Genomic DNA, 20,360 nt, shown 5'->3' with positions numbered 1-20,360 from the left:
AGAAAAGTGTGTTTATTGAATTTACCTGTTTTTTTTTTTTTTTTTTCTCATTACAAGCTTAGTATTACAATTTTTAATTTAGGTTCTTTTAACATTTTGTTTGCATTTTAATTTAGATTTGTAAGAAATCTTTTACTCGAAGACCACACTTGGAGGAACATATGATTCTACATTCTCAAGATAAACCTTTTAAGTGTACCTATTGTGAAGAACATTTTAAATCACGGTTTGCTCGGTTAAAGCATCAAGAAAAGTTCCATCTGGGTAAGCAAGTTACTTTTTCTTAAGGCGGCCATGACAATTTTAATTATCACATCATGTTGGAGGAGGCTTCTACAGCTGAATTACTCTTTTTCTTCTAAAAGACTTTTTAAGAGCGGTTTTAGGTTCACAGCAAAATTGAGAGGAAGGAATAGATAGTTCCCATATACCCTCTGCCTCCACATATGCACAGCCTCCCCCATTATCAGCAGTTCTTTACCAGAGTGGTACATTTGTTACAATCGAAGAACCTACATTGACACATCATAATCACCCAAAGACTCTAGTTTAGACTAGGGTTCACTCTCAGTATTGTATATTCTGTTGTTTTAAACAAATCTATAATGACATATATCAATATAGTATCACACAGAATAGTTTCACTGCCCCGCAATTTCCCTGTGCTTCTCCATTTGTCTCCCACACCAACCCCTGGCAACCACTGACCTTTGTACTTTATTGGATAGTTCATTTTTTTTAGATACCTCATCTACTACTTGATGATCTTTTTACTGTCTCCATAGTTTTACCTTTTCCAGAATATCATATGGTTGGAATCATACACTGTGTTGCGTTTTCAGGTTGGCTTCTTCCACTTAGTATAGTGCTAAATGATATAATTGGCACTCCATATCTATGAATTCCATGTCTGTGGATTCAACCAACTGTGGATCGGAGATATTAAAAAAGAAATAACAAAACATAATAATACCACAATAAAAAAATACACACTTTAAAATATAGTATAACAGTGATTTACATCACACTTCCATCGTATTAGTATTAAGTAATCAAGAGGTGATTTAAAGTGTATGGTAGGATGTGCATAGTTTGCATGTAAATACTACACCACCTTATATAACGGAATGGAGCATCCATGGATTTTGGTATCCCAGGCCATCCTGGAACCAGTCCCTCACGGATACCTAGGGAGAACTTTATTCCATTGTCTGGATATACCACAGTTTGTCCATTCACCCACTGAAAGATATCTTGGTTGCTTCCAAGTTTTGGCAGTTATAAATAAAATTGCTGTAAACATCTTGTGTAGGCTTTTTTGTAGACTTAGGTTTTCAATTGCTTTGGTTAAATACCTAGGAGAACAAGGGCTGGATCAGATGGTAAAAGTATAATTAATTTATAAGAAACTGTGAAATTGTCTTCCAAAGTAGCTGTATCATTTTGCATTCCCATGAGAATGTCTGTCACTTCATGTTCTTGCCAGCATTTGGTACTTTCTGTGTTCCAAATTTTGGCCATTGTAATAGGTTTGTAATGGTATCTCATTGCATTAATTTGCATTTTCCTGATGGCATATAATGTGGAGCATCGTTTCATATGTTTATTTACATCTATATATCTTCTTTGGTGTGGTGTCTGTTAGTTCTTTGGCCCAATTTTTTTTTGAGACAGAATCTTGGTCTGTCGCCCAGGCTGGAGTGTAATGGCGCAATCCTGGCTCACTGCAACCTCCACCTCCTGGGTTCAAGTGATTCTCCTGCCTTAGCCTCCAGAGTAGCTGGGATTACAGGTGCCAGCCACCACGCCCAGCTAAGTTTTTTGTATTTTTAATAGAGACGGAGTTTCACCAGGTTACCCAGACTGGTCTCAAACTCCTGACCTCAGGTGATCCACCTGCCTCGGCCTCCCAAAGTGCTGGGATTATAGGCGTGAGCCACCACGCCCAGCTGGCCCATTTTTTCATCAAGTTGTTTACTTATTGTTGAGTTTTGAGAGTTCTTTGTATGTTTTGGATAACACCAGATATTTCTTTTCAAGTATTTCCTTTCAATCTGTGAATTTTCATCATCTTGACAATTTCTGTGACAGAGGAAAATTTTAATTTTAATTAAGTCCAATTTATCTATTGTTTTTTTCATGGATTGTGCAGTTATTGCAAAACCTAAGGTCATCTACATTTTTGTGATCCATTTTGAGTTTACTTTTGCAAAGGATGTAAACTCTATGTCTAGATTCTTTTTTTTTTTTTTTTTTTTGGTCTGGATATCCATTTGCACTAGGACCATTTCTTAAAAAGACTGTCTTTGCTGTATTGTATTGGTTTTGCTTCTTTGTGAAAGATTAGTTGACCATATTTATGTAGGTCTGTTTCTGGGCTCTGTGTTCTGTTCTATTGATCTATTTTTTTAATTTTTATTTTTGCCAATAATATACTGTCTTGATTACTGTAACTTTATAGTAAGTTTTAAAGCCAAGTAATGTCAGCCCTCCAACCTTACTCTTCTCCTTCAATGTTGTGTTGGCTCTTCTGGATCTTTTGCCTTTCCATATTAACTTTAGAATCAGTTTGTTGATATCTACAAAATGACTTTCTGGGATTTTGATTGAGATTGCATTGAATGTATAGATCATGTTGTGAAGTTGAGTCTTTCCATGAACATGGGATATCTTTTCACGTGTTTAGTTTTTTTTTTTTTTATTTCTTTCATCTGAGTTTTGTAGTTTTCTCATATAGATCTTGTACTTATGTTGTTAGATTTATTCCTAAATGTTTCATTTTGGGGGATTGTTGAACTACCATTGGTGAACCTTGAGTATTGACTTAGGCAAAGAAAATCATATAAATTGGAAGGAGTACTGTATATGTCACAGTTCTTGGAGATGTGTAAATGTGTTTTTTTGTGTGTTGGGTTTTTTTTTTTTGGTTGTTCCTTTTTTTGGTGACAAATGTGCCAGTGGGCGTAAGCTGTGCATTTATTCATAGTTGACATTGCATAGGTTTGTGAGTGCTTAGGATGAGACATTCTTATTTTGGAAAAAGATAATTTTTCAAGGAATAGAATAAACTTAATATATTTGGAATTCACTATAGTATTTAATGAAATACCTCCCTAATGCTTACAGCCAAGGTGGAGAGTTGTGGTCTAGATAGCAGTATACTTTGGTAAATTTATGACTGTTAATCCCACTAATGAATTTTGTCATTACAGGTAGAGGCCCTCTCCATGTTCAATTCATTACTTTTGTTAACAACTTAAATAAAAATATATACTTCATTGCTTATGAAATGTATAGATGTCATAAAGCTGGCAAGGATATTTAATATACTAGAAAATAAACATATTTTAAAAATCTGTATGTTATACAATAGGTCAAAACAAATTACATTAAAATTAATTAAGAATAAATACAAAGCTAGGTTGCATGCAGTGACTCATGCCTGTAATGCCAGCATTTTGGGAGGCTGAAGCTGGCAGATCACCTGAGGTCGGGAGTTCAAAACTAGCCTGACCAACATGGAGAAACCTTGACTCTACTAAAAATACAAAATTAGCTGGTCATGGTGGCAGATGCCTGTAATACCAGCTACTCAGGAGGCTGAGGCAGGAGAATCTCTTGAACCCAGAAGGCAGAGGTTGCAGTGAGCCGAGATCACACTATTGCACTCCAGCCTGGGCAACAAGAGCGAAATTCTGTCTCAAAAATATAAATAAAATAAATAAATAAATACATAAATAAAAAAATAAAAAAATAAATAAATGAAAGTTGTAAACTTAAGGGAGTGATCTTTTAGTCATTAAGTCTTTAAGAACTATAAAATAGTTTATCATCCAAAGTACTTACTTTACGATCAAAAAGGCAGAGGCTTTTTGGACACAGTGTGAACCAATAATGTGATATGATTTACAAAACCAATGTAGTTTTAAACTGTATTAATAAAAGTCTATTTTTCAGAATTAGGGAAATAATAGTCTGATTTTGAATCGATCTGGAAAATTGCATTCATTTCTGTATACCACATTTAAGATGGATATTGACAAATATATATTTTAGAGATGGGTAATTTTGGTGATGTAGAGTCTTGAAATCATATCATGTGAAAAACATGGTCCTTGAAATATTTTATCCGGGAAAGGAAGATAGAGCAGCTGTCTTCAAATACTTTCAAGGCACTATTGTGCAACAAGGGAGTCTAAATCTTTGTGAGTTTAGTATATAAGATTAGTATATGCTGGAAGATTATTTACCTGAAGCTTAATCTCTCCAAATTGCCTTTACTAAGTTGTTTCCTTTCACAGTATTCAGTTTCAGCATTTCTAAGAAGCCATCATGTAGAAACAGTTTTTATAGTTACCAAACTGTAGTGGACATGTTCTTGATTTTGTTTCATGGGAGAAATTTCTTTAGTTTAGTTCCAAAAAAAGTAGTTTGTATTGGAGAATTGGTGCACTTCTTTCTTTTTGATATGAAAATTTTTAGGTAATCTTTTTGGTCCCACCTTGTAGAAACATCAGAGGGAAATATAATAATTTTTTAAGTGTTGGAACTTACAAACTAACTTGTCTTATACAATAGTTACTTTCCCATCAGTGAAATTATACAAGTATACAAGCATATGCTGAACTTACCTTACTAGCTGTTAGAGTTGTTGAAGATGGCATTCTTTAGAAGTGGTTGAACTAGAAGATTTTTATGACTTGTTAAGAGATTCTTCTATCATGCTGCAGCATACCAATAATGAGAGGTGTTCCAGAAATGTTAGTCAGAAAGGCTTAGCTAACCTACTGTCTAATATTTATGGCAGAAAATACACAAGGAAAGTACATTCAACATTCAAAATAGTAAATATTTATGGAACAATTGCTAACTGTATGATCAGCTCAGTGTTAGAACCTGGGGATACTATTTCTGCCAAATTAAATTATAGTGCAATAGGTAATCTAACCAATAAATAAATCATTACATTTTAGTGCTGTGTACACACGAATATTTTACAACTGATTAGGTAATTTGTATAATTTTTAATAAGAGTTGACATTTACTGGGTTAAGCTGACATTTACTAGAAGAAAAAGTTTAGTAAGTGTGGCATGATGTGGAAGTGGAAGTAGAAGACTTTCTAGCCAGGCTTGTTTTCTGAGTCTGACTTAGCCACTTACTATGTGATCTGGAACAGCCTCTCAGACTTCCAACTTCCTCTTTTGTTAAAATGAAGTTAATACGTACTTCTTAGATACTATTGTGAGGATTAAATGAGTTACTGTATAAATGCCAAATGTAGAACCAGGCATAGTTTTCATTCTCTTTCTCTGAACATGTTGTCATTTCTAGCATTATAATTTTCAGTCTTTCCAAGACCTTTGAGAAACATGGCTTATGACATAGTAGCTTTGCATTTTGGGCCACTATTATTTCAGAAAATAAACCGAATAGAGTATTGTTATGAGTATTTTCTGTGTTTGTGTGCGTGTACATACGTTTACATATGTATGTATACATGCAAATATAAAATACACAAAGCAATATTATATATATAGAGAGAGAGCTTCTTCTTTTACATTCCATCTCTATGCTTCTGTTCCCTTGAATCACTGTATACTTTAGATAAGTGCATCATGCAATTTGGTGTATATCACTTGGAGACCTTATTAAAACGAATTTCCCAGAGTGTCTGATTCAGATAGTTCTAGAGTATGGCCCCAAATTTGTATTTGCATTTGGAACTTGTACAATTTGCATTTTGTACAAGTTCCCAGGTAGTGCTGGTGCAAATGATCTAGATATCACATTTTGATAACTACTGCTTTAGGTTATTCAAAGCAATACTCATACTGTCTACATTAGGAATATATATTCTGTTAAATCAAGGGGAAAGATATGTAAGAAATGCCATCTGAACAGTTAAAGGAGAAGAATTTTTAATATATATGAATATATATGTGTAAAAGTTGTAGTTTGGCTTTTAAAAGTCAGATCTTGGCCAGGCATGGTGACTCACGTCTGTAATCCCAGCACTTTAGGAGACAGAGGTGGGAGGATCACTTGAGCCCAGGAGTTTGAGACCAGCCTGGGCAACCTAGTGAGATGTCATCTATAAAAATAAATAAATAAATAAAAGAGGAGAGGCTGAAGTGGAAGGATTGCTTGAGCCCGGGAGGTTGTTTAAATAGGCTTAGCTGCATGCAAAACTGGATATCCAGTATAGCAAAAAAATGTAGTTGTTGTTTTCTTTGAAGAATCCCCATAAGTAACTGAACATTAAAGAGAATGCTTCATTTCTTCCTTTGCCCAGCTGAAACCTCCAGCTATACATATAGTCATATTTTATTAAAAGTTTTACTAGTAGATATCTCATTCTTTGACTAACCACATATTTTGCATAATAACCTTATTTTGGCACTTATTTTTATTTGGCACTTATATTTACTTCACCTTTATTTTTCAGCTATGCAAATACTGACTTTCCTTTTCTCAATGTCTTAGAGCCTTTTTTTGGTTTCGAAGAAGTGGAGAGATTTTCCATAATACTTAACACAGTGCTTGATGTGAATTAAGAATCAATAAATACTTGTTGAATGAGTTAATAAATTAGTAAAATATTTAGAGCCATGAAAAATGAAATGTTAGAGATTTTAAATGAGAATACATTAAAGATACTAATGTGTAAAACACATGGAAATTTACCCAGAGCTACTGTGGCTACCAAGCAATTTTGCTTATTGTTATGTTTCTGAATTTCAGTGTCTTAATTCTGTTTTCTTTCTATTGTGCTATTATGATTAATTCATTAGAATTCTTTCTTCAGTTTGTCCTTCCATATACTGAGACATCTTTTTGCAAATATATAGCTTCTGTATTTACTAAACTTCTTTTTTATGCATTCTTTGTCCTTCTTAGATGTTGTCAGTCAGTAGAACACTGTCTTGTCTCCAGTTGTTTATTTGGTAAAATCATAGTGAAATTCCAAATCCAACTAATGTCAGTATTACTATGAGAGGCTTGGGCTTAATTTTGTACCACCAAATAGAAATATTTCCAAACTATAAACTCTCTTAAGTCCTCCATTTGTTCTTTCAAAGATTTTTATTACCCACTTTTCCAAAAACTTTAGTATGCAGCCATTTCTACTTTGTTCCAGTCTGATTTCAAACAAGGAATTGGCCGTTTCAATTTGTTAACTCATTAGTTTGTTCAACATTTATTCTGTCTGTTAGATGCTGAGCCCTATACTTGGTTGTAGGGATATGGAAATGTTATTCTAGGAATAAACAACCTAGAAGAGAAATTGCAGTGTATTATGACATATGTGCCAACAGGATAGGCATGAACTTACAGCATACCTATTAAATTTAACTTAGTATCTCCTCTTTAAACTTTAAATGCACACTCTTTTTTCCTTTTTAGGGCCTTTTCCATGTGATATATGTGGTCGCCAGTTTAATGACACTGGAAATCTGAAACGTCATATAGAATGTACTCATGGTGGAAAGAGAAAATGGACTTGCTTTATCTGTGGAAAATCAGTACGAGAAAGGTGAAGAATTATCTGCACACCCAGAAACATCCTAGTACTATCAATGAATATGATTTGTAAGAGTTAGGGCAACGTAAGACACAACATGCATGAATTGTGCTTTAGTTTGAAATATAAGGAAAAAAGGGATTACACAAATGTTATGGAAGATGATATGGAGTCAAGATTTGCAGGATTTAGATGGATGATTTAATGTACATATTTTATGTCTTTCTAAAACCCCACTAAAACTAGATTAAGGGTTTTTGTTTGTTTTTTAAAAAGAATAAGCTGCAAAGATAGGGACAACAGAAATGTAACAAGAATGACACAGGTTTGGAAGCTATAAAACAGATGGATCAGTGGCAGTTGACTTAGCAGATCTAAGAAAGACAAACCCCAAAGTGGAAACGCAGACATGTGAGAACATAGTTTACATCACAGAATCTGTGGCAGTATTAGGTACCTCGGAACTGGGTTGAAGGAGAGGCAGAACAAGGAGCACTAGATTAAAAACTTTAGAAGTTTTAGAACTAATATCATTGGATTCTTTTCCACCATCTACTCATGCCATTGCTACTAGACACCTGACCCTCTCCCAAGAGTATTGCTAGACCAAAGTATGCCACATAGCTACATGATGGGGTATATTCTACATGCTGAAAGCAGTGATCCTCAGGCCTTATCTCTGCAAATATCTTGGCTTTTAGATTTTATTCTCTAGGCAGCAGATCTGAAGTCTGTTTCCTGAAAATCTGAGCACCTAAGGGCAAATGCATTCCCTAACAAGTGGTACATCCAGATCACCTACAGTGAAGGCTAAGTTACCAAGACCATCTATGTCCTTTGCCCTTCTCATCAACTTTTTAGCCTATCATACTTAATCAAGAGCGGATAGTCAAGGATCATGATACATAAGAGGAAAACTTTTAACATAGAAAATAGATTCCAACACAGAGAAACAGAAAAAAAAAAAAAAAGTTTAAGGAAACACATTATTAAGGTAGAAGAAAATTTCAAAAGAAGCAAACAATTACTTTTCTGTCTCAGTTGAAGATACAGAATCCATTAAATGAGAAAAGCATGATATATAAAAGGATCACTCAAGGAATAATTTAGAGCTCTTAGAAATTCAAAGCATGATGGCCAAAGTATAGACTCAACGGGAGGGTTAAAGGACAAAAAGTAGAGCAAAAGCCAGCAATATAAAATAAGGCCTAGAACACTAGAGGATCAGGCAAGTCTAGCATCTGAAAAATAGGAATTTTAGAAAGAAATAACAGAGAAAATAGAGGGGGGAAATCACCATTGAAATAATTCAAGATGATTTCCAGAACTGAAAGGTATGAGTTTGCCAGATAGAAATGACACATCATATGCTTAGATGAAAATAGACCTGTACCAAGGTACATCACTATGATATTTCAGACATGAGTAGCAAAGGGAAGGTTTTCTGTGCTTCTGGAGAGGGAGAAAAGTCACGTACATTGATTAGAACTACTTGGACTTTTAGAAACATCAACACTAGAAGTAGGACCATAAAGTAGTGCCTGTAAAATTCTGAATGAAAATAATCTCCAGCCTAGAGCTCTGTTCTCAACTAACCAATAAAATCTCAAGATAGAATAAAGATATTTTCATGGTGCCAAAAAATAAGCTTTTAATGTACTCTTTCTCATAAAGCTACTGGGTGTGCTCCACCATTTGGGTATGCTCTGCCAAAGTGAGGGAATAAACTCATAAACAGGAAGACAAGGGGAATAGCTATAACATGGGAGAGAAGCAAAGACAGAACACTGGAGGATGGTGAAAGAAGATCCCAGTATGTCAGGGGTACAGCATATGTAATGGGTGGACCATACTGTTAGTAGTATGACCCAAGACATGATGGAGATTTATTGCCACTGTCCCTGCTAGCATGTTTCTTCTTTTAACTAGGGAACAGAATGCTAGAAAGGTCTGACTTCTTACCTGTACTGTGCCTCTGTCTAGTACCTCTGTGTGCTAATGAGTTTCCTACTCTTATACTTTATGCCCTTTACCTTGATTTAACTGAGGATACTCATTTCATAGAAATGTCTTTTTTCGAGCTCTCCATCAGAATTAGAGGTAGGTCATGGTAAGCTTAGAAGGAAAATATATAGAGCAGCCTACTTATTTTGACTCTATTTCTGCCAGACTTTCAGTAGCTGGTCTATTCTAGCTCTGCCAGATACTCCAAGTATGGTGAAACCTTTGTTTTCCAGTACTTTTCATCACTTTAATTACTGACATGCCAGAAGGAGCTAGACTCTGATCTGGAGATCCTGTTCATACTATCTTCTAGGCCCTTTATCTAATAGTGGCAATATTGTTAGGTTTGTGCTTGTTACTCAGGTTTTCAAAAGCATATGATATCTTGTTTAGTTTTTTATTCTTTATATATATATTATTTCTGAGGGGGGTGGTAAGGAGGATGAGATCAGGGAGGAGTAGGGGTAGACATTCTAAGGTACTAGTAATGTTCCTACTCTGCATATAAGTGTTTACTATTCTTTAAACAGTACTTATAAAGTTTTTACACTCTGCAGTATATAAGAGTTTTATAATTAAAAAATGAGAAATGCTATTTTCTTAAAATAGCAGATACTATGGTCAAATAGGAAAATCAGTATACTATATGAAAACATTTACACATTGATAAATTATAAAGTTCATTATATATATTATACATTCATTTTTCCCCTTAAAGATCTTTCTGTAAAAAGAAAAAGCAAACAAGGCAAAACAAGAATCCCCAAAGATAACCTTTCTATCTTTTACTACAACTATTTAATAGGTAGAGATCTGGGGATATCTTTAGGGATATTTTCCACAAAGCTGGGTATAGCTACAGACTGTCATATTGGTGGACCTTGTAGAAGAGCACCATCTACTGGCAAAACTCTACTTTTATTTCAGATTCATCCTTTAAACTTACTAGGTATGAGATTGAAAGAAAAATCAAGTACAGTCATGCGCTGCTTAATGATAGGGCTATGTTCGGAGAAAAGCATTGTTAAGCAGTTTTGTCATCACGCAAATATAGAGTGTACTTATGCAAACCTAGATGGTATAGCCTACTACACATGTAGGCTATGTGGTTTAGCCAGCCTATTGCTCCCAGGCTACAAACCTGTGTAGCATGTTACTGTACTGAATATTGTAGACAATTGTAACACAGTGGTAAGTATTGATATATTTAAACATACTTAAGCATAGAAAAAGCACTGTAAAAATGGTATAAAATATAAAAAAGAATATATGTATTTGTGTAGGTACCAATCATGAGTGGAGCTTGCAGGACCAGCAGTTTCTCTAGGGGAGTCAGTGAGTGAGTGGTGAGTGAATGTGAAGGCCTCAGGCATTACTGTACACTAATGTAGACTTTATAAACACTGTACATTTAGGTTTCACTAAATGTATTAAAATTTCTCTCCCTCAAATTAACAGCAGCTTACTGTAACATTTTTATTTTATAAACTTTTGATTTTTTCAACTTTCTTATTTATAGTAACACTTAGCTTAAAACACAATTGTACAGCTGCATAAAGATATTTTATTTTATATAAGCTTTTCTGTGTTTAAAAAAAATTTTTTTGTTTTACTTTTTAACCTTTTTTTGATTAAAAACAAAAGACACATACACAAACATTAGTCTAGGCCTACACAGGGTCAGGATTATCAATATTACTGTCTTCCACCTGCACATCTTGTCCCACTGGAAGGTCTTCAGGAGCAGTACATGCATGGAGCTGTCATGTCCTATGGTAACAATGCCTTCTTAGAGAATACCTCTTGAAGGACTTGCCTGAGGCTGTTTTACAGTTAGCTTTCTTTTTTTTAATTAGTAGAAGAAGTACACTCTAAATAATGATAAAAAGTATAGGAAATACATACCAGTAACATAGTCGCTTATCATTATCAAGAATTATGTACTGGACACAATTGTATTTGCTATACTTACATATAATTGGCAATGTAGTAGGTTTGTCTACAACAGCATCACCACAAACATGTGAGTAACGTATTGTGCTATGATGCCACTAGGTTATAGAAATTGTGTAGCTCTGTTGTAATCTTATGGGACAACATTGTTTATGTGGTCTGTCATTGATTGAAATGTCATTATGCAGTACATGACTATAGTAGTGATAGCTAAAAGCCTGCAGAGGTCAGTCATATTTCCCTTTTGCTTTATTTTCCCTTAAAATAACTTTGTCCATTATTACTCAGCACTTTAGATATGTGGGGAAGCTCTGAAAGTTAGAACTATAGGAATTGCTAGTGATGTACTTTGAGGAGTAATGGTTTCATAGTAGCCCATCCAGGGCCAGTGGGGCTGGAAGACTTAGAAACAGCAATAATTATATTCTGTATATAGGTTCCTTTTTCACATCAGCACCTGGAAGTTAGAAATACAACATTTTATTTACTTTACAACGTTTTTTCAACAAATACAAAGCACATATTTGGAAGAAATAGTAATGATAAACTGGATTACTTCAATATTATTAAGCCCTCTCTATCAAAATTCATATCAATTTAATTCAGTGTCATAATGAGCATTTTAAAATTATACTTCTTGAAAGTCTACTTTAGTTGTATAATTAAATCTCTGAGCAAACCAATGGCAAATGAGGCTGAAGTATTTTTTGTTTTTAAGGAGAGAGAGCTATAACAAGCATGTTTGTATACTAGTGAGAATAGTAAAGGACAAAATTATTATAGGAGAAAGAGGAGAGAATTGTCATAATATCAGTTAGCTTGAATACCTTTCTAGTAAGTTTTCCACAAATCTATTTACTGTATACATTGGCATTTTAAAAATCTTTGAATATACATATTTTAATGCAGAACTACTTTGAAAGAACATTTGAGAATCCATAGTGGAGAAAAGCCTCACCTTTGTAGTATTTGTGGGCAAAGTTTTCGTCATGGAAGTTCATATAGGTAAGTAAAACCATTTTTTCCCTTTATTAAGTAAGATGGAATTATATCTCTATGTTAGTTCTATTTTCTTATTACTTTGTTGAATTGAAACATTTCTTAGTCCTTATGATATGCAAGGTTGTGCAGAAACTTTACTGTGTGGATTTTTTTTTTTCTAAACATTTTATTATGTTTATTCTGTGGTAAAAAATATTATAAATATTTTCTCACACCAAGTTTGCAGAAGGCTTTACTAAGGCATTATTTAAATATTTATTTCATTACTTTTCTCTGAATGAAAATTCAGTTAAACTTAGTGCATTTCTCCACTCTTTACTATCAAAGAATATTTTAATATAAAAGTAAGGCAAAATAAACAACTCCCTATGCTCAATTTTCAAAAGTCTTTTGTGCATTAATAGTGATTATAACTTATTTAGTTATTTTTATGATTGAATCCTTGACCATATTTGCAGTTTATGAAAAGTTTTTTCTAAATAAATAATAATGTAACTAATTCTGAAATATGTGTACAATTTTAATTTTTATTAAAATGTTCTTATATATAAGGCTTTAATGTATACACTTTCATTTATTGTTTATCTTGTTTTAAGTTTAAATTGAATACTTCTCCTTTAGAGGTAGTCTAGTCAGTTGGTCTTGGTAAAATCAACACTTATTTTGGCAATTTGCAAGGGAAAGCTATTCCTTTCATTAGAATATGTAGAGAGATGGAGGCTCCAGAGATAAAATTAATTCAAGTTAAACTAATCTTAATAATCTAAGCCTTTTATACTGTCTTTATACTGTCTTTGGGTGACTATAAAATGGGCCCTATTTTGTTCTATTGGTATGAAGAAAAGCAGTAAAATGTAATTTTCGTAAAGTTGAGCTCTTATAAAAGGTAGAAAATGATTAAATATCAGTTTGTGGTTGATAACAATTATCCAGAGTAGGGCAAATTCTCCATTATTTGCTGTATTATTCTGTTTTCACACTGCTATAAATACATACCTGAGACTGGGTAACTTATAAAGAAAAAAGGTTTAATTGACTCACAGTTCCGCATGGCTGGGGAGGCCTCGGGAAACTTACAATCATGGGGGAATATGAAGGGCAAGCAAGGCACGTCTTACCTAGGCGAAGCAGGAGAAAGAGAGAGTGGGGGCAACTACTAACACTTTTAAAGCATCAGACCTTGTGAGAACTCACTGACTGTCACAAGAACAGCATGGGGAAACTGCCCCCATGATCCAGTTGCCTGCCACCAAGGTCCCTACTTCAATATGTGGGGATTACAATTTGAGATGAGATTTGGGTGGGAACACAGAGCCAAACCATATCATTTACTGCATCATTTGCTATCATGATATACTTAGTCACTTGTACACTTACTTCATTTGTCTGATTCTAATTCCTTTGTGATTACTCCTACTTTTGATATTTTTGAGTCTTGGTCAGTCAGCTAAATAATAACCTTAGACATTTGATAGATTCAGTGAACCAGATTTAGGATCTAATATGATGGGAAGGAATAATGTTGAGAAGTGGTTTGAGCATATACAAATGTTGAAATGCTTTCTTGAAAGAGATGAGTAGGGACCTGGGGTCAGGTGGTAAAAGACTGAAAAGGACTCTGAAGGTCATAGAAATAAAGCCAATAACGTATAAGTGGTTGAGTAGACAGCCCAGTTTTCATTGTTTATTTATCATTTATTCATTATTGAGCTTTTCCCTTCTGTGTCACCAGTTTTAATGGTGTTCAATTTTTTTTTCTTTACAGACTTCACTTACGAGTACATCATGATGATAAAAGATATGAGTGCGATGAATGTGGAAAAACATTTATCCGTCATGATCACCTTACAAAGCACAAAAAAATACATTCAGGTATACTGTGTTTTGTAATGCTAGTTCCAAAATCCTTTTTAAATACCTGAAAAGAACATAATATGATGTTATGTTTATGTTGGCTATAAGTTTAAAATTTTGGTTTATGCTCGTCACTTCTTTGTAATTCTGGTTCTAAAAACATTTTTTAAAAGCATCCAAAAGGGACATAATTTTATGACATATTCACTGTAATTTTAATTATTTGGTCACCCTTTGTGACTGTAAAGTGTAGTTTAAAGTTTAATTTTAAATAAATTCTCAAAATTTGCATTTTGCATATTACATGGATATATCTAATAATTGTTATTGACACTTCCCTAAAGGGAGAAGCTGTGATAATATTTCTCATTTTGATTGGATTTGAGAAGAAGTTGGTGAAACTTACATGTTAAAAGGGAAATGATTAAAATTGGGTGTTAAAAGTGTATGTTACAGTGAATTTTGAAACTCTGTATTTGGAGAAGAGTACCTTAATAATCCTGACCAATTTCAGATCTTTATACTGTATAATTTTTATATTCTGGGGATTTCTTTCGTATTTTCCTCTCAGATTGATGTTCAGGAAGTGCTAAGAGAGCCAACTCTGTGAGCACAATAATGGGAAAGAGCCATCTCTATGAGCACGGTAGAACAGGTGATTATTATTATTATTTTAAACATAATTTTTGAATATAAAGTATGCAACAGATAGTAATTATTTTCTGAAATGATCTCACTGAGGTAGGTTGCAGTTGTTATCACCACTTATAAGATATACTAAAAATCTGATGACTTTTTCCATTGCAATTATGCCTTTTTTTTTAGGAGGAGAATTCTTAATTTCTAAGTCAGAGGCCACATGCTTTAATTGCACACTGGTATTGAGACAGTGATTGTTTTTTTAAAACCAAGCCTTTGTAAGTAAATGTAAGAATAGAGATGAGAAATTGGACTTATGTAGAATTTTTCATTATATTTATATTTTGGCTCATCGCAAACATAAGAAATCCTCACAGATGAAAAATCTTTTAAAAGTACAAAGATCTGAAAATGTTTGGGTCCTTTTTATAAACAGTAAGACAGCCTCATCTTAATGTATATCAATTTGAGGTGTTGGAGATATATATATATGTATATATTTAAAATTCCTAAGTTTTGAAGCAGTTTCATTTATCTTGCTCTGTTCCGTTGAAAGGTATGATTTGAATTGTACAGCAAGAGGCTATTGATTCCTTTTCCAAGTGGGGAAAAGATTCACATCCATGAAATTAAGCATAAATTTTTTGAAGAAAGTTATTTGAGTAAGGAATATAGAGCAAATAGTGCAGAATAAAATGTGGCTTTACTTTCCTGTTATATTTGACATCATGTGATCTTACTGTTTGATAGTTTGTTTCTGGGAATAAAAACCTGAAAGGTAATTATAATCAAAATATTTGGGTCTTTATTTTAAGGTGAAAAAGCTCATCAGTGTGAAGAATGTGGAAAATGTTTTGGTCGTAGGGATCATCTCACTGTTCATTACAAAAGTGTACACCTTGGAGAGAAAGTGTGGCAAAAGTAAGTGAAAAAGCAAAATGTTTCATAATTTACGTTGGCTAAGTCTCTGAGGAAAGTTGTAACTTTTTAAATTTACTTTGTTTAAATTGAAGTTAGGTTAACCAGTTGTCTTTCTCTACATTCTGTAGCATCTCTATGGACCTAAAAGAATTCAGCAAGCATATTTTTTTCTCCTTGTTTTCAGTTAATTCAAAGGCCAGGGAGGTGACATGCAAGTTAACAATAATTAATAAAAAATCTTGGCATTTGGTTGCTGAGGCTCTTTGAGAGCTAAATATACTGACTATGTGTTATACTTAATAAGACAGCAATTGTTAGGAAATGTTTGCAGTCAGAATTTAAACTTGTTTCTAATCATACTAAGCATTTAAAATATTATTTTATTTAAAGGTGCTATGTGCCATCTTGAACATCAGCTTTTTAATATAATTTAGATATCCAAGTTTAACTGAGGTTAGTCGCTAAGTGTAAAATGTTCAAGTAATTCATGTTTTTGGATTAGGCATTTGGGCAAATGATAAACAACAGACATGTTCTAAAGTGCCAAGAGACTTAACTTAATAGTCCTGAGCATGATTAGCAAAATGTACATAGTATATATAAATGTAGTAAATCAAAGACCAATTTAAAGAGTAGTAGAAAGTGTTGATGTGTAATCATTTTTTACGTTTTCATGTATTGGTTTATTTATTATTTATTTCATTAATTTTGTTCGATGATTCACTCATTGAATCAATGTATTCATTGAACTCTTGTATTTTGTATATGTAAGGAATGCTAGTATTGCTGGGATATAAAGATATGCTGTTTAAAAAAGGAAATAGTAACTTCAATTCATTGTGCGAATAGACTTAAAAATACAGGCTCACTTACTCCAAAGGTCCTGTAACTTTTTTTTCTTCATGATTTCTTTATAACCTTACAAATTATTTGGCACAGGAGCTTTTAGATATATAAATTATATAATAATATAATATGAATATATTTTAATATATTAATATATCTTAATATAAATTATAAATGTAAGATAATATAAAAATATAACTTATTATTTAAATAAATAATTTGAATCATTAGAAATAAGAAATTTTCAAAGATTCATTTGCTACCATATGCTAACATAAATAGCGATTTTTTAAGAAATAACTACAAAACAAAATATTAAAAGAGCAACATTACTTTACATTTTTATAAATCTCTCATGGCTTAATAGAAGACTGCAGCATTGTCATAGCTGTTGTGATATGTTATTTTGGTTGAAGCAATGAAGAAAACCCAGCATTACATAGATATGTAGTTCAAAAAAAGAGGAATATTGTTAATAGTCTTCTCAGGTAATTATAGATATTCCTCTTTATTACTACACTAAAGCTAAACAAGTGGTAGTTTCCTAAAGGTAGTTGTAAGGTGGAATGTGAAATAGGATTAATGAGGTTTTCACACTCTATTACATTCAATCTCTTGGTCTCTTGTACATTGAATGGATTTTTTTTACCATGGATAATTTTGTAAGATCATGTGTTTATTATTGAGAAAATATGGGCTCACTGAGTTATGCAGATTTTCCAAATATTAGCACATTTCACAGCATACTATTAACAGATCACATTTGCTAATATTGCCTCCAGTCTCTCAGAAAGGAGTACTGGAAAGCTGTCAAGATCACAGTGGTAAATACAAGTATTCCAAAGTTCTTATATTAGCTTGAAAGCTCAGATTTTATCATTGATAGCAAACATTGTTGGTTGTTTGTCTTGAAGTGACCAGCTCACTTCATTTCATTTTTGAGAGGTGCTTTTCCTTGAGACAACCATCATGTTTTGGTATGTGTACTTCTCATTTTATCAGAGAATATTTAAAAGGCCAAGGCCTGAAAGGGCAAAATATAATAAAATCAATAATCTTACTCCTTTATTACATTTTTTTCTTTCTGTGAATATATGGTAGTAAAGAATACAACTATTAGTAAATTTTAATACTACTGCTTTATTTAGAGCTAAGTAAGATACTAGCAGTGTACCAGCAGTTTACCCACTGTTCCATTTGCATCATAGTGTCAATGTCAGCATAGTAAAAAAGGCAGATAATGTCTTATTATTTTGAAAAAAATGTTGATCTTGTGGGAGTTTTGGGACCTACCATCACCTTTTATTTAACAGGCCTGTGGCCCTATCGGCTGGCCTAGATAATTGAGGTACTAGAATCTGTAGACTCTACTTTTTTGCAAAGGCTGGTTAATGATGGTAGATCTGGAATATGGAGCCCTATGTATCATGTTGTGGAACTTGTGCTTCATTCTACATGTTAACAAGCCAATGAAAATTTTAAACAAAGGAGTGACACTGCTGGATTTGTATTTTAGGTATATCGCTTTTACTGATGTATGGAGGTTGGATTTGTGATGGATAAGTCTGGAGGCAAGTATATCAACCAGTTAGACAGCTGTTTATAATCTGAGAAAAAGATAATGAGGGACTAAACTCAGGAGTTGCATTAGTAATGAAAAGTAATATTTATTTGAAAAATATTTAGGCCCTTGTTAGCAATACTTCATGATTGACTTTGGGGAGTAAGGGAATAAGGGCAGTCATGGATGATTTCTATTTCCAAGCCTGGGTGGATGATTCCAGCCACTGAGATAAGAGAATAGAAGAGATGATTAATTTATAGAGGGAAATGATGAATTGTTTGGTATTTATTGACTTTGAAATGCTCAATATAAATTGTCAACATAAAATTTGATGGATAGTAGTCTAAATCTCAGGAATGAAGTTTGGGCTATGGATAAAGATTAAAGGTTGGGAGCATATCAAAGAGTGCTAAGGATTAACACCCCTCCAACCAATTATTTTTCTAATCTTTGCTTCTAAACTTTTTTATGGTGACTACCTCAGTAACCACTTCTTCACATTCCAGTCAATGTTGCAATCTGACCTCTGATCTTATTCTGCTCAGTTACCAGTATGACTTCCTTGTTGCCAAATCCAATAGGCATTTTTAAGTTCTTTTTTTACTGACATCTCTGCTTCAGTTGGAATTGTTTATCCTCTCCTTCCTTGAAAATCTGTATGGCTTAGCATCCATGTGATAATGACAAGGTATGTTTTCATAGGGTCTTAGCCATGCAAGGCCCTACAGAATTTATCCTAAGTCCACTGTGAGGAAGTTAAAGTGTTTTGTGCATATTTGTGTTGAAAATATCACTTCGTTCATAGTATAGAGCAAGGTTTCTCAGCCCAAACACTGTTGACATTTTGGACCAAGTAATTCTTTTCCTGTGTGTTGTAGGATATTTGTCAATATTCCTGACTTCTACCCATTATATGCCAGTAGCACTTATTCTCCTATCCCCAGTTGTGGAAAACAAAAACGTCTTCAGGCATTGCCACATGTTTTATGGTGGCAAAACTGCCCCCACTCGAGTACTGCTTCCTCTTTCTCTGTGTGCCCATGTATCTTTGTTTATATTTACCATGGATATGAATGGAATAAGGTAAACTAAGCATACTGGTTAGGAGTCTTTTGCCAGGGTTATTACTGACAACCTCAATTCACAAAATCCAAATTATCTGTGTAAATGTTTGTTTCAGGAGTTTGATACCAGCCTGGGCAACAAAGTGAGACCCTGTCTCTACAAAACAATAAAAGAAAATAAATTATCTGGGTGTGGTGGCATGTACCTGTAGTCTCAGCTACTCAGGAGGCTGAGGCAAAAGGATAGCTTGAGCCCAGGAGTTCAAGGCTGCAGTGAGCTATTATGATGCCACTGCACTGCAGTCTGGGTGACAGAACAAGACCCTGTCTCTAACGAAAATAAAAACAACCATCTGTTTCATCAAGTAGAATTCAGTTCCTATAGGAGAGTCCTTTGCATGTTGTCTTACAAATGTGGGGTTGGATAAATTGAAAAATGAGGGACATTTGAAATCCTAGGCATAGTATGTTGCTATTTCGTATTGGTAACAATGTTCTAAACATTTCCAGTAAAACTCAATGGGTATGTTAAGAGCAAACTGTTTTACAGAAGATTAAGTGGCCCAGGTTTGATTTAATTATTTTGCCGTATATTCATTCCATATGAATTGCTTCCAAGGTGAGATAATGTGGCTTTCTCAATAACTGCCACTTAAATAATAATTATTTTATAAATATCTCAAATTATCACAATAAAATTTTCAGTTGAGAACTATTAATTCAGACACTTCTTAGGCACTATGCTGTGGTGCTTACTAAGTTAATTTTTTGGTAACATTGCTTTATTTCTGTCTAATATTTTATAATAAAAATAAAGGACTAATTTCATTTTTAAATTTAGGTATAAAATTTATTTTATTTATAAGTTCAAATTTACAATTTTTTGTTAGGACACAAACCGATGAGAGCAATTTCACCCTTTTGATAAATGCGGGTTTTGAAATTGCTGCAGATGCTTTTTAATCAGCCTGAGCATCTATTTTTTAAAT

The 20,360-nt window shown here is 33.4% G+C and overlaps 1 protein-coding gene across 1 annotated transcript in view; it reads left to right on the top strand.

The window, feature by feature from the left end:
* Positions 1 to 20,360, top strand: part of ZBTB41 (zinc finger and BTB domain containing 41) — a 52,941-nt gene that overhangs the window by 13,354 nt on the left and 19,227 nt on the right. Inside the window, exons 5-9 of the mRNA XM_023203391.2 lie at positions 117 to 264; positions 7,407 to 7,536; positions 12,391 to 12,486; positions 14,249 to 14,355; positions 15,792 to 15,897. Of these exons, the coding sequence (XP_023059159.1) occupies positions 117 to 264; positions 7,407 to 7,536; positions 12,391 to 12,486; positions 14,249 to 14,355; positions 15,792 to 15,897 (587 nt within the window). The remainder of the gene's footprint in view (positions 1 to 116; positions 265 to 7,406; positions 7,537 to 12,390; positions 12,487 to 14,248; positions 14,356 to 15,791; positions 15,898 to 20,360) is intronic.

This window comes from Piliocolobus tephrosceles, chromosome 1 (genome assembly GCF_002776525.5).
Source record: "Piliocolobus tephrosceles isolate RC106 chromosome 1, ASM277652v3, whole genome shotgun sequence".
Classification (NCBI taxonomy): Eukaryota; Metazoa; Chordata; class Mammalia; order Primates; family Cercopithecidae; genus Piliocolobus; species Piliocolobus tephrosceles.
This window is presented reverse-complemented; position numbering and strand designations above follow the sequence as displayed.